General features: G+C 44.7%; 1 protein-coding gene across 3 annotated transcripts in view; it reads left to right on the forward strand.

The window, feature by feature from the left end:
* PPM1H (protein phosphatase, Mg2+/Mn2+ dependent 1H) overlaps window positions 1-15,049 on the forward strand; it is a 290,362-nt gene that overhangs the window by 191,216 nt on the left and 84,097 nt on the right. For all 3 annotated transcript variants that reach the window (XM_016923127.4, XM_509184.9, XM_016923128.4), the window contains exon 5: window positions 5,626-5,710. In XM_016923127.4, coding sequence (XP_016778616.1) covers window positions 5,626-5,710 — 85 coding nt within the window. The remainder of the gene's footprint in view (window positions 1-5,625; window positions 5,711-15,049) is intronic.

Genomic DNA, 15,049 nt, shown 5'->3' on the forward strand with positions numbered 1-15,049 from the left:
AACTTTTGTATTTTTTTAGTAGAGATGGGGTTTCACCATGTTGGCCAGGCTTGTCTCAAACTCCTGATCTCAAGTGATCCATCCCCCTTGGCCTCCCAAAGTGCTGGAATTACAGACATGAGCCACTGTGCCCGGCCTGAGTTTTTTAAACTATTAATGTCCTTGCTTTACCTCCTTTTCTCCCATTCTTGCGGTTGACTCATAAGAACACCCTAAACCTTACTGTTCATTATATCGCAAATAACGCCCCATCGATTTTACTGGAATTAATGTCATATAAATTTCAGCTGTAGTCTTTAAAGGAAAGGCTAACCTTAATATTGGATAATATGCTGAAAACCCATCCCCTCTGTATGGGAATGGATATTGGGTGGGAGGTGATTGCCAATGGATTAAATCACCTCAACCCCGGCAACTTTCTCGTTTAACCTCTGGAATGTTACTCAGATTCTGGTCATGGTGGTATCCACAAGTCCAGGCCTGAGGCCCCAGAAGGAAGGTCAGAGTGTGTACGTAGCTCTCCTGCACCCTCGCAGCCACGGCGTTTGGTTTTTGTTTTTTTCTTACTTTTCCTTAGGAAAAGCATCTCATAAAATAATGAAATAGAAGCTAGGAAGTACAGGGGTCCTGTGATGACAGACTGTAGCTTTAAAGGCATTTCTCTACTTTATTGATTGTTTAGTATGAGGTTTGTCAGCTTTCACATGCATTTCGTTCCGTTTGAAACCCCTTTCGTCTCATTGCCCTACTCCAGATTGGAGACCAGCACTCTGACAAATTCATCCCAAGATCAGAGTGATGAAAGAGAGAAAGATCAAAAGGAAGCCAAGGATCACATAGGAAGAGGCATCGTGATGTAGGCACTGGGAAGGTTGGCAGTCGAACATGCTGTCATCTTTAATCCATGGATGCCTCTTAAAGGAAGAGCTTGGTGGTTCAAACGGAAGTGAAAAAATGTTCTGTACATAGATGGATTTGGATATAATTATCTATTTAAGAAAGTAATAAACTAGGCTTGCCCTGGCAGTCATATTGTAATGGAACGCAGATACCTCATTGTGTGTGAATTTGAAATTAAAAAACAAAGTAAACATGGTGAGCTGCTACCATTGCTGCCCCCTCCCTGCCTTGCCCACTAAGGAGAGAGGCACTGCCTTGTTTCCCTTTGTATTTCAAGGAGCCTCTCGGTGGCGACTCAGCCAGAACACTGTCCTCTTAGGCCTGCCGTCTTTTTGCAAAACCAACAAAAAGGCGTATGGATTTTTAAGGGCTCAGACTATAAGTTATATAATATTGCTACTAAGAAAAGTCTTATGTAGGGCCCTCATTTCTGGATTCTTCTGTTCCTCCACTCAAGTCCAGCTCCCTCTTCATCTCTTTAGCCACTTATCCATCAGCAAGCGATTGTTGCACGTCTGGCACGTGCCAGGCACTGAGCACTGGAGATTCAGAGACAACGACATAGACTCTGCCTGGAAAATATCCGCGGGGTAGTTCAAGACAGCCATGGAAGCCAGCAGTCATAGCAAGGACTGGTAAGGGTACAGCTAGGCATAGACACCACGGGGTCACAGAGAAGGGGCATGGAGGGTAGGCCAGGAGGACAACAGAAGGCGTTCTGAGCTGACTCAGAGAAATGGGCTAACCATGAGAAGGAAGAAGCCATGTGAAGGGAGTAGCAAGAGTGAGGCTAAAGCAAGAAATACAGGCAAGAACCAGATAATAAAGGAAACTGGAACAGCTGGGAAGCCATCACAGGGCTTTCGGTAAGACATGTGGCATGATGAGAGCGGTGCTTTAACATCACCTTTGTGACCCTATGAAGCACGGGGCAGAGGAGGGCAGAACAGGGGCTGAGGAAGCAGTGGAGAGCTCCTGAGTCATGCAGGTAAGCTCTGATGGAAACCAGAACCAAGGCACTAGCAGGAATCAAGGAAAGAGAGGGATTCCTGTGCTGCTGAGGAGGTGAAATCTACACGCCTAGCTGCCTATTTGGACATGTGGGGTGAAAAAAGGGAGGAGTCTAGAATGGCTGTCTGTCTTCTGGGACGAGCAACTAGGTGGAAAATTGTGTGGTTCCCGGAGATAGAGAATGCTAGAAGACAGATTTGGGAGGGGGCTGGGGACAGGATCATTAATTTTGAACCTTATTAAGTATGAAATGCCAGTGAATATATCGAAGTGGATATATCCATTGGCAGTTGGCTGTTCCAGGCTGAGCACAACAGAGATATGTGGGCTAGAAAGGTTGTCTGGACTCACCAGCGTATGTCGTTGTTGGAGCTATTTATCCATTCAGCAAATATTAAGAGTATACACTCAGGGCTATCTTTGTGAGCATGCAACCTGTGCACCACCCAGGGCCCTGCTCTCAGAAGGACTTCACATTTGGTGTAATGCTCTGCTGTGGCTGTCTTGAAATTCTCCATTTTATCAGGGGGCCCTGTGTTTTTATTTTGCACTGGACCCTGAAATTACATAGCCCTGCCTACAATGGCCTGGCACTGTGTGCAATAGTAGGGCTGCAGTGTTGATCAAGACAGGCATTGTTCTTGTCCAGCTTACAGGCTAGCATGGAAAGCAGACAGTTAAGTAATCAACTATAAAATGTGATGAGTTCTGTATTAAGAGAGGGACCAGGCTAAGGGAACACATATGGAGGGAGAGGGGTCTAACCTAACCTAACCTTGGTGGCTGAGGATTTAGGGAATGAGAGCACCCAGGGAGAATACTGAGACAGAATCCTAGTCCACAACAGCAAAGAAGGGACGGAGAAGTTGGAGAGAGAATGTCCTGGAAGTTAGGAGGGAAACCAGGAGAAGAAGTTTTATCCCTGGTGCCAGGGTTAGGAGACAGTCAGATGCTGCCTGGGAGATCAGAATGATGGCATGCCCAAGGGATGTAGCAACAAAAGGGCCATTTGTTGACTCAGGTGACAGTAGTTGGGTGTAGAGGGAGGCAAGAAGTTAATTTACCTCTGTTTGAGGGATCCATGGGAGGTGAGGGAGTAGATAGACCCTGAATGTAGATTATTATCAATTTCTGAGGCTTAGGTTCTTAGGAAAGAAAAAAGGACATTTCAAAGGTGGAGTTTGGATTAGGAGAGTATCATCTGTTTGGTTTTGGTTTTACTTTGATTTTAAACAGAATGCTTTAGCATGGTTTTGTTCTATGGGCAGAGATCCAGTGGAAAGAGAGGTCAGAAATACAGGAGTGGGAGTAACTGACATTGGGAGAACCCCGAGGTGTGGGAAGTGACAGAGAGGAGCTCTGGTCAGGAAGAGAAGAGGAAAAGATAGCTGAGGAGCAGTGAGTGTCTAGCTGAAGGCCCCTCTTTCCTCTGTAAAATCTACCCCGTGTGACTTGGTTAAGTGAACATCTGCTGCCTTTTAGTTCTTTTCTCTTCCGGCCTCAAATTCAAGGAACAGTTTCTTCTAAGTTCTTTCATCTGCTCCTTTAATCAGCAAACATTCACTGGGCCCCTGCTTTGTGACAGGCATGACCTAAGCCTTTGGCGTTACCAGGCCCCTGAGCTCCTGACACTCAGGTCCTAGAGGAGATGCTTCCATGGCCTGATTGGGCATCGCTGGCTCTTCCTAGTCCATGCCTGGGAATTCAACTGCAATTCAGGGGCCATGCAGAAAAAGAGGAAAAAGTTAAGAGTAGCTTTAGGCAAAATCTTGAAAGAGGAGATTATCTTTGGAATTTATCACATAATAACTTTCACTCCAGCTCCCCGGATTCTCAGGGGCCCTCTAGATCCTGTAAGATTAGGCCCAAACCTAGAATTTCCTGACCCCGCCCCCTTTCAAATTCTCCTGTGTTTCTCCATCCTGTCAAAACTCCTACTCCCTTATTATAGTCATACTCACCTGGTAATTAGAACAAAGACCACTGGAATTAATTCACACTGATTTGTGAATGGTGGATAACACCTTAGTGGGGGTGGGGTAATAGTGATTGCATTTTACAAGTGGCTCCTGTTTATAAGAAGGAATCTTTAACTTGTCATATTTCAGACAGCATAATAAAAGTGATAAGGAGTATTATAAGAGGCCTCACCTTCTCACAGTCAATTCCCCTAAACTTTTCCATTTTCTCACAGCTTCCACTGTTTTTTTTTTCCTAGAGTCATAAGTTCTCTAAAGCCCCTAAGATTTTTGTCATCACTCCTTCCCTTCCTGGATGTGCTGCCCGCCCCCCGACCGCCCCCCACCCCCCGCCCTGATCCCCCACTTTCCCATTTCTATGACAGCAGCAACTAGGGCACAGGTGGTGAGGGGTTGGGGGGTGGGGTCATGACAGCTGCAGCCATTTATAGGGATTGTTTCCAAGTCAGGAATTGCCTCTGCACTGGGAGAGAGGGATGCCCAGAGGCTTCTTGGCACAAAGAATGCAGCCTCCCTAGAATGAAGGAGGCATCCACTCAGATCTGAGCTGATCGAAGGCATTTCCCATGTTGGTGGCTCCTCACTGAGAAGCATGTCAGGTCTCAGGTCTCTAGCTCCCTGATGCCTGGGAGCTGTTGGGTTCATATAGAATGCAATTCCCCAAGCCACTTCCATTTGTTGTAGAAATGGCAACATTCTGCCACAACCAATCGATAGCTGAAAAGTGGCTGTCAGGAACCACTTTGGAATCAGAAGGTCTGGGAACAGGAGGCACCGCTGGGAATAGACCCAGGAAATGTTGCTCATGGTTATCGATCCTGCAGCCTCTCCTATAGACATCTGCTTTGGGGAACGCTGTTCCCTCAAAAGTCCTTGACTGGGCAATAGGTCTTAGATACATTTTTTGGAGTGTATGAGTTTCCTGAGCCTTGAGATGAGTGGTTTTGGTTTTTTTTTTCCCCTGGGCCCAGGATATCACCCTAGAAATTCAACAGTGTAGGCCACACATTCTCAGACATCCCTGTGCTTATGAATCACCAGGGGATCTTATTACAATGCAGATTCTGATGCAGTAATCTCAGGGTGGAACCTGAGATTCTGCATTTCTAACAAGCTCCCAGGTGAAGCCAATGCTGCTGGCCCACAGCATCATTTGAGTAACAGGGATCTAGAGCTGCACTGTCAAATACATTCAACACTAGCCATATGTGACTGCTTAAATTTAAAGCTAAGTTCATTAAACTTCAATAAAACGAAAAATTCAGTTCCTTGCCTGCACTAACCACAATTTAAGTGCTTAGTACCCGCATGTGGTTAGTGCCTGCCATATTGGACTGCACAAACAAAAACATTACCATGATCACAAAAGGTGCTATTCGATAACCCTGGGCTAGAGCAAGACTCTGTTGCATCATTCATTCATTCATCCATCCATCCATTTATTCACCGAGCATTTGTTATGTGCCAAGAAGTATGGTTGGGGCTGGAGCATTAAGGCACACTTCCAGCTAGCAGAAAACATAAACATAAGCTAACTAGAATGCAATGCACTTAAAAGAGAGATGCCTCTCATGTGGTGAGGGATTCAGAGCTGGGAACAGTGAACTCTGCCATGCAAGTGGGAAAACAAAAACATCTCTTGGCATTTCACGTGTGACCTGAACCAAGCAATGGTTGTAACAGAATCAGAGCATTTATGAGATTGGCTACTGACAATGCATTTTCACCATTTCAGGGCCATAATCATCAGAAATGGAGAAATTATCCCCATGTCTTCAGAATTTACCCCCGAGACGGAGCGCCAGCGACTTCAGTACCTGGTAAGAGTCATCTAGGCTTGGCAGAGGGCAGTGGCATCAGGGATGGCATCGGAGCTGTTCTGGAGGAACACGTTGCTACTGACATGGGAGCAGGCTCACCGCATTCAAATGACATATGGTATTAACTCCCCCACCCACACCTTCTGGATCACACATCCTGGCTCCGTGTGTGACGACACACTCCACCTCCGTGAATTTATTATTGCGGCTGATTTTCTCCCATCTGTGACCAATTGAAGACATGGTGTGCTCTGGTTTTGGTTTTTTTTTGTTTTTTTTTTTTAATGGCTTCTTATGTACAATGTGAAATGCGGTTTTGAAAAACACAGATACCTTCTTCCATGGCCCGCTACTCACTTTAACTCAAACAGGGAACTTGGTCTGATTCCCGTTGTGAGGAAGAATCTGCCCACATGGCAGCTCTGAGGTCTCTGCTGACATGCCACTACTTCATGCTCAGATATGAAGTCTTACAGGCCCTTTGGAAAAGGTGCAGGTGTCAGAAAATCTGTTTCTATCCTGAAAATAAGTTCTCTATGTAGATTATTCTCTTTGGAATGAAATTATGAGCGGGCTCAGTTTTCTGGGAAACAGAATAGACACTTCCTTGTCTTCAAATTCCAGGGGCAAGGGTATTAGGCTTAGAATCTTGGTTTAAAGTGACTCTGGTAATCATCCCAGGTGGCCTTGGGGCACATACCTCTAGGAACTAACCCTGTGAATCATAGTTCTGTGGATGAAATATTTTCTCGCCAACTGGATTTCTTTGTAGACAACACAGCTAAAGTAGTGCCCATCTGCTCTTAGGAAACAATTGATCTAGGCTACTCAAAAAGGACTTTGCATCTCTGCATTTCAGTATGTGTGGTCAGGATTTAATTAATTTGGTTGATTTAGAAAGTAGCTCTGCACTTTCCTTCCATTTCCATGTCTGTGTTTTCGTTCATTTTATTCTATGAACTGTGTCACTTTAACTACTTATTTGGTGTATAAGACAGCAGGAATCCAAAATGATTGTAAAAACAGTACTTCAATCTTTCACCTACTGTTGCTTTCTAACCTTTGTGGTGGTGTCTTAAGCTGATAAACTTGAAACCACTACTAGGGAATCCAGGCTTCAGACCTCGTCATTTTCTTTGGTAGTCTAGGCCAGTGGAAAGGACCCCACCGCAGCCTTCAGATCTTCATTCTGGCCCCAGCTGTGTTACCAGCTGGACAGTTTTGTGCAAGTTTCTTAACCTTTCCTGACCTCGGTTTATCACTTGTGAAATGGAGAGCTAGACGATAGGGTCACCAAGGGCCTCTGAGCTGCAAGGATCCCTCCAAGTAGAATTCATTACAGCCAGCCTCTCTGCCACCTGTCTGGCTTTCTCCACTCTATTCCACAAGGCTATCTAAGTGACCTTATTACCCACCTTGTCACTCCCCTATCTAAAAGCCTTTGGCTCCCTGCAATTTACAGAATGCAGACCGCCCTTCTTGGCCTTGCTGGAATCCTGGCCCCTGCCCACATCTCCAGTCCTATCTCAATGTTGCCACCACCACCACTGCCACCAGGCATCCCATGCTCCAGCCACAGAGAACTAACTTCCATTTCCAGGACATATCATGATTTCTCTGATCTCTGACCCCCATGCCTTTGGAATTATGGTCTGCCTAGATGGCCTTTTCTTTCTTTTCTGTTAGGAAAACTCCTCTTCATTCTTTAAGACTCCAGCACAAATATCACTTCTTCTGCAAAGTGTCCCCTAATCCTCCTAGGGAGTCAGTTCCCCAGTGCTTGTACCACAGCTTCCAGATCCCTGCAGTGTGGCTCTCAGCATATGGTGTTGCTTGTTCTGGTCTCTCCCCCTCTTCAGACTGTGTTCTGGAGGGCAGGCCACTTACCTTAGTCACCTCATATTGCCAGTATTCAACACAGCACCTGGCACAAAGGAGATATAGAACCAGTATCTGTTTACTGAATGAAAGATTTAAAAACAGGCTGGGCACGGTGGCTCATGCCTGTAATCCCAGCACTTTGGAAGGCTGAGGTGGGAGGATCGCTTGAGACCAGGAGTTCAAGACCAGTCTGGGCAACATGGCAAAATGCTGTCTCTACAAAACAAATCCAAAAAAAAATTAGCCAGGCATGGTGGTGTGTGCCTGTAGTCCCAGCTACTCAGGAGGCCGAAGTGGGAGGATCACTTGAGCTCAGAAGGCAGAGGTTGCAGTGAACCGAGACTGCACCACTGCACTCTTGGGGCAGCCTAGGTAAAGAGTGAGACCTTGTCTCTTTAAAAAAAAGAAAAAAAAAATAAAAACAATATTCATATTGACTTCTAGATCATTACCAAACAGTCCTTTCTCTTCTGCCCTCCGCCCAAACATTTCACAGCAGGGTATGAAGCCTTTGCCTCCCTTGCCTCTATTATATCCTATCCTCACCTTCCGTTGTTTTTTTGTTTTTTGTTTTGAGACAGGGTTTCACTCTGTCGTCCAGTCTAAACTGTAGTAGCACAACCATGGCTCACTGTGGCCTCAACCTCCTAGGCCCAACAAATCCTCCTACCTCAGCCTCTGTTTAGCTAGGACTACAGGTGTACCACCATGCCTGGCTAATTATTTTTTTCTTTTGTAGAGATGGGGGGGTCTCACTGTCTTGCCAGGGCTGGTCTTAAACTCCTGGGCTCAAGCAATCCTCTCACCTCAGCCTCCCAAATTGCTGGGGGTTACAAGCGTGAGCCACTATGCACAGCCCACCTCCTGCTCTTTATTGAAACCCATTTCCTATTCAGGTGTCTGTTTTCCTACAAGAGGCAATGAATAATAAGTTAACTTTTTGCACTTTCTGTTTTAAAATGATTTCATCTTTTCATGTTACAAGAATGGACCTGGGAGGTTAACTTGGTTGGGGGAAGTATAGGAATGCTGACATTTTCAGATTCCCAAATGTCAGCGGTATATTTTGGGATGGTTGAAATAAGATGCACGTGGCTTCAGATCTCACGTAAGTGTATGTAATTTCCACAAGGAACTTCGGTGACTCCCAATTTCTTCAACAGTAATGGGATAGAAAACTTCAGAAGGCTGTGTAAGGACTAATACATGCCGTACTGTTTTGTGACAGACAGTACTACTCATTTAGCTATTGTTTGAGGAATTAAAGTCTTACCACTACAAATCTGTCTTCATCTGTTTGGGCTGCTGTAGCAAAAAAACATAAACTGGGTAGTTAATAAACAACAGAATTAATTTCTCACAGAGGTAGAGGCTGGGAAGTCCAACATCAAGGTGCTGGTAGAGTCAAGGTCTGGTGAGGGCTCTACTTCCTGATTTGTAGGCAGCCGTCTTTTTTTTTTATTTTCTTTTAAAAAAAATAAATTAATGTGGCAGAAGGCACAAGGATGCTCCCTGGAGCCTCTTTTATAAGGGCTCTAATCCCATTTATGAGGGCTCTACCCTCATGACCTAATCACTTCCCAAAGGCCCCACATCTAAATGCCATCACGCTGGGGATTTGGCTTCAACATGTGAGTTTTGGGGAGATACATTCAGTCGGTAGCAAAGATCCCGCTGGCCTGCAAACCAGGGTAATTTTTTTTCTCGTTTTTATTTAAGAACCATTTCTAACGTTGCTAAGATTAATGCATAATTTGGTGTCGCTCTTAAACAATCAGTGTGGACACTATTAGTCCACAGAACCGAACCTAATGTCTGAATTTTTAAAAGGTGAAAATGCTGCCCATATCCTTTTTAATCCTTACTCCTAAATCAAATGGATTACTCTAGTTTATAACTAAAAACATTTCTCCTCAGACATCAGGAGTTTAAATAATCAGAACATAAAATACCCTGAGTTAGAATATTCATAGCATAAAATAATCTTATGGTGAAATCTTTATGGTAAATACTTGAGGGAATTAGAGATTAATAGTGTAAAATCTTGAAAATAGTATCGGCCAGGCATGGTGGCTCACACCTGTAATCCTAGCACTTTGAGAGGCCAAGGTGGGCAGATCACAAGGTCAGGAGTTTGAGACCAGCCTGGCCAACATGGTGAAACCCCATCTCTACTAAAAATACCAAAAAAAATTAGCTGGGTGTGGTGGCATGCGCCTCTAATCCCTGCTACTCAAGAGGCTGAGGCAGGAGAATTGCTTGAACCTGGGAGGCGGAGGTTGCAGTAAGCCGAGGTTGTGCCACTGCAACTCCAGCCTGGGCAACAGAGCAAGACTCCATCTTGGCAGGGAGGGGGGTGGAGAAAATAGTATCAACTATGAGAGGAAAATAGGAGTGTGATGTGGATTTCTCCCAGCCCAGCCCAGTCATGAGTCATGTGACCTCTAGCTTCCCCTCACACTATGTCTCTGAATCTCCTTTCTTCCTGAATGAAATGGGTAGCAATACTTCCTTTTAGGTACTCATAACATGCTCAGAAATTAAAATGAAAAGTAATTGCATGGTAATATAAAATACAGTAGACTGTGTTATAATTTTAAGTGTGTGTAATCCTACTGATTCATTATTTTAAGCATTCATTCCCTTGAATGATTACAAAATAGTTTAGTACAATGATAGTTGTATCATCTTCCTTAACATGGCCTCATCAGTTAGTAGTCACTGAAAAATTAACAGTGTATTCCTTGTTCTTAGGGTAAATCAAATTTTATATTTAGGGTATATGAAGAAACATCTATGATAAAGTCATTAAAACTTCTGGGTCCCCATCCTGGCTAACACGGTGAAACCCCGTCCCTACTAAAAATACAAAAAAATTAGCCAGGCGTAGTGGCGGGCGCCTGTAGTCCCAGCTACTTGGGAGGCTGAGGCAGGAGAATGGCGTGAACCCGGGAGGCAGAACTTGCAGTGAGCCGAGATTGCACCACTGCACTCCAGCCTGGGTGACAGAGCGAGACTCTGTCTCAAAAAAAAAAAAACCGAAAACAAAAAAAAACTTCTGGGTCCCTAGCCACTTGCATTGAGCAGATGTCTGCAGTCCCAGGTCTGTTTGACTTGTAGAAATGGTTAATGCTTTTCTTGCTAGTGAAGAAGGTGGTCAGAGTCCTTTCTACATGAACCATTTTGATCCACATCAAAGAGGAATGTTCAGTGTTCTTGGTATGCACAGTCTGGACATTCGGGGATTATGGAACTGGAAGCAGATTACAAGATGATGGATGTGGCAGGCACATTAATTTTGTTTGGTCTTGCATTCTGACCTCAGAGGGCCCTTCATGTGGCTCTCTGGGTAATGTGAACTTTGTTTCATAGATTCTCAGGCAGGGTGATTAATTGAGCAGGCTTGAGGGTTTGACATGTTCACACGGAATGTGGCAGGTGTGTGATGAGGAGTTCAAGGGACGGGCACTCCTGCCTCAGCACCAGGGAGAGCTGATGATCTGCAGTCGTGACTAACCCTTGCTCTTCTGTTGCTGGGTTTTGTTTCTAAGGTCTCCATGGTGATTGAAATAAAATATTTAAGGGGCTTCACCAAGCTGGACAGAATGTTTTGGTGGAGTCAAGGCTCAGATAGGAGGGAAGGGCGTCTGGTTGATGGACATTTCACAACAGATTTTACTGTTCTGATACTGTGGCCTCAAGGAAATCACCCCTACCTTTGCTTCAGGTCACAGCCAGAAATGGATCTCCCTCAGGAGACATCCATAGCCCTGAGGTATGAGAGTGATGGTTTTCCCTCCATTCTGCCGGTACATATTTATAAACTCTGACTTTATTACATTAAGTTGTGCCGGTGTCATCATATCTTCAAATAACATACTTCTGTCCTAGCAGAATACTCCAAGTTTGCAGCTGTTTTTCATCAAGGGCAATGTATAGAAGAGATGAACGTGGGTTTCAAGTACATATTTGATGAACACAAGTGCAACATTATCTGAGGTGATTTCTTGCAATGTCCTTGGAACTACCCCCAGCTCTCAACGCCGAGCCGGGTTCTGTTTGTCTGCTGTTTCCCTGGTGCTGCTTGGCTCTCTGGGATTTTTCCTGCTCAAGAGTTGTCTGCAGAAAAGTATTCCTTAAGCCTGAACCTGCTTTGAAGACAGGAGGCTATACGTGGGGGGTTCAAGCGTGCTGGTGGGTTAAAATGACAGGTGCACCACCTTGGCATCCCACCTAACCTTGAGAGCAGGTGGCTAAAGCCGGCAAGCCTGGCTTTATTCAAAAAGAGACAGTTTCACCATCTCTGCGTTTTGCTCCCTGGGAGAATGTCTGAGTCATAAAAAAATCCACTCCAGTCCCACCTACTTCCTCATTTAACCTCCTTTCATAAAATGGCATATGAGGTTCAAATTTTCTAATTATAAAATGGCAGACTAAAAGCTATTGTGGCATTTTTTCTGTTTACAATAGGTCCCCTGGATCACATAGAAATTTAAATGTGAACTTCTCTTAAAATCTTCATAAACCAGGCAGAATTTTATTCGTATTCAATTCTGTAATAGCTTATATATACAAGCTCGGTTCTTGTTACTTTGAGATTTTTGACAACAAATTAAGAACAGAGTTCTTTATGAAAGAATCCAACCTATACATATTTGGGTCTCAGCCATTTCACATTTTTTCTAACCCAAACCAAAATATTCTATTCCTGCACTGTAAATCAGGCAGCCAGCCTTGGCTCTGGAAAAGCTGTCTCATTTGACTGTTAGCGTGACTGTTAGTGATCACCAGTGGTTTGGCTGACATTATTAATTTCATTTCATTCTTGACCTTAGACTTTCTATCTTGATAAATCATCTTGAATTGCAAGGCTTCCAATTCTCTTCTCGTATAATCTGATGAGATTTTCCCCCTCTAAGGGCAAGAAAAAGGAGAGATTACTCAATTAAAAAAAAAGATTTGTATTGTACACGGAAAATTCTTATTTTGATTACTTTCTCTCAAATGCTGTGAGGTCTGAACATTTAAAAATTAATTAATGTATAAGTTTTAGGTAGAGGATTCTAGTTTTTAGTCAGAGAACTTTACAAAAGATTTTCTGTCGTGGAATCTGCCATCTCATTTATCTTATTTAACACATAAGTATTCTTATTTTCCACATTCTGCTGATGAGGGTGGAAATTGGAACAACTCCTTTGAAAAAGAGTTTGGCAGTCTCCCTAAAGTTGAAAGTGCTGTGGTCCAGCAGTGTTACTCCTAAGTGTGTACCTAACAGAAATGTGTACGAATGTTTACCCAAAGACCAGAGCGTGCATAGCAGCACTGTTTGTAACAGCTTAAACGGGAAACTTGCATGTGCCTCCATGTGAAGAGACCACCAAACAGGCTTTGTGTGAGCAATAAAGCTGTTTATTTCACCTGGATGCAGGTGGGCTGAGTCCGAAAAGAGAGTCAGCAAAGGGAGATAGGGGTGGGGCCGTTTTATAGGATTCGGGTAGGTAAAGGAAAATTACAGTCAAAGGCGGGTTGTTCTCTGGCGGGCAGAGTGGGGGTCACAGGGTGCTCAGTAGGGGAGCTTTTGAGCCAGGATGAGCCAGGAGAAGGAATTTCACAAGACCATGTCATCAGTTAAGGCAGGAACAGGCCATTTTCACTTCTTTTGTGGTGAAATGTCATCAGTTAAGGCAGGAACCGGCCATCTGGATGTGTACGTGCAGGTCACAGGGGATATGATGGCTTATCTGAATGCCCCTGGAAAATAGAATGGGTAAATAAATAATGAAATAATCACAGGATGGAATTAACATACAGCACGGAGAATGAGCAAGTTGCAATTACACACAACATGGATGAATTTCGCAGACTTAAAACCCAGCAAAGAGGGCATCCTGTAGGATTTCAGATGAAGCACAGAAACAGGCAAGGCCAGTCTTGAAGTTGGAATAGTGCCTCTTTGGGGCAGTGGCAGTGATTGGATGGGGTGCTGATGATGGGGTGCTGATCCCAGGATGCTGGTAATGTTCTTTCTTGATCTGGATGCCAGCTACACAGGTGTGTTCAATTTGTGAAACTTCATCAGCTTGTATGCGTATGAGAAGAGCACTTTACCACATATAATTCACTGAAAAGTTTAAGTAGTTGCACTTTATTTAACTCTATGTATCCTTTCTTTAACTGCACATTACCCTTTGCAGGAGGGGCCATCTTTGGTGCCAATGTCTGCACTCCTGCCTCCTCTCTGCCCCACTCTCTTCTCTCCTAGGATTACCTCCAAATGCCGTGCTGTCTCCCACTTCCCTGCCTTTGCTGTGGCCACACTTGCCCTAGAGCTCTTGCCTGACCAACTCTTAAGCTCCTTTGCAGATTCTCTCTGATCCTCTTCAGTGTGTGACCCACTCTGTTCCTTGGTCCCTGTGAATGGCTCCATTTCTGCCTGTAAGCCGCCCTCAGCCTCCCTCACTTGTGTGTGTCAGCTCTGAGCAGAGGGTCCTCTTTTTGTGTTCTTTGAGCCCCAAACCCCTAGTCCCTGGTACTTAGCATATGTAAGGGCTCAAATGTTAGTTGCATGAATTCCTTTGTCTGGATACCCCAAGCCCTGGGACAGTCTCCTTCTTGGCTGACACTACTCACTGGCCAGCTGACCACAAAGCAACAGGAAAAAAAAAATTATCAAAAGGAGGAAGAAAATGAGGAAGCATTTTGTATTCCCTAGCAAGCAATTTTGAGTAACCTCAAAGCCCCATCTTTGTGTCCACTGGAAGGCTGGTGCTCAGCCCTCCGCTGGAGCCCTGGTCACCTTAGACTTCTCCCATAACCAGGGCTAGCTTCCTTCCCTGGGGTCTGAGTTCCCTGCTTCTGGCTACCCTTTTTTCCTTGCCCTGCTGAGGTGCTCGAAACTCTCCCTGAGCCCAGGAAGGTGGAGCTCAGGGCCATGTGATCTAGAATGAGACAGCCTTGGGTTCAGGTTGCTCACCTACTCTAGACTTCTGGCCTCCCTCTTGCCTAGTGAGAGGCTTACTGGAAGGTTCTGGAAGGTGCCTCTTCTTCAGGCTTGTTCCCTCCTGTTATGTCTCCATTCTTCAGGGTACTCAGAGACTTTCTTTGGGATGGAGTTGTTGTATTTTTCCACAGTGCAATGCTCATCTCCCTTCTCTTCCTTTGAAACCAGTTTCTGCTCAGGACTAGAGAGGAGAGTGGCCATAGAAAGACATCCAATTCCCCTACTCAAACTCTGGTGTCCTGCCCTGACACAGTCAGTTGTTCCAGCATCCTTTCCTGAGAGGTGTCCTTGTTCCTGGCCAGATATAACCATGTTTGTAAGTTTCCTTTTTTTAGCTGCTCAGATCACTAAGTGATGAGGATATGTCGTATTCTCTTTAACAAATCTGTGCTCTTTAGAGTCCCTAAGAGTCTTGGTTACTTGCATTTGGTCTTGCTAGGGCAGAGGTTATCAAGCTT

This window comes from Pan troglodytes, chromosome 10, assembly GCF_028858775.2.
Source record: "Pan troglodytes isolate AG18354 chromosome 10, NHGRI_mPanTro3-v2.0_pri, whole genome shotgun sequence".
Lineage (NCBI taxonomy): Eukaryota > Metazoa > Chordata > Mammalia > Primates > Hominidae > Pan > Pan troglodytes.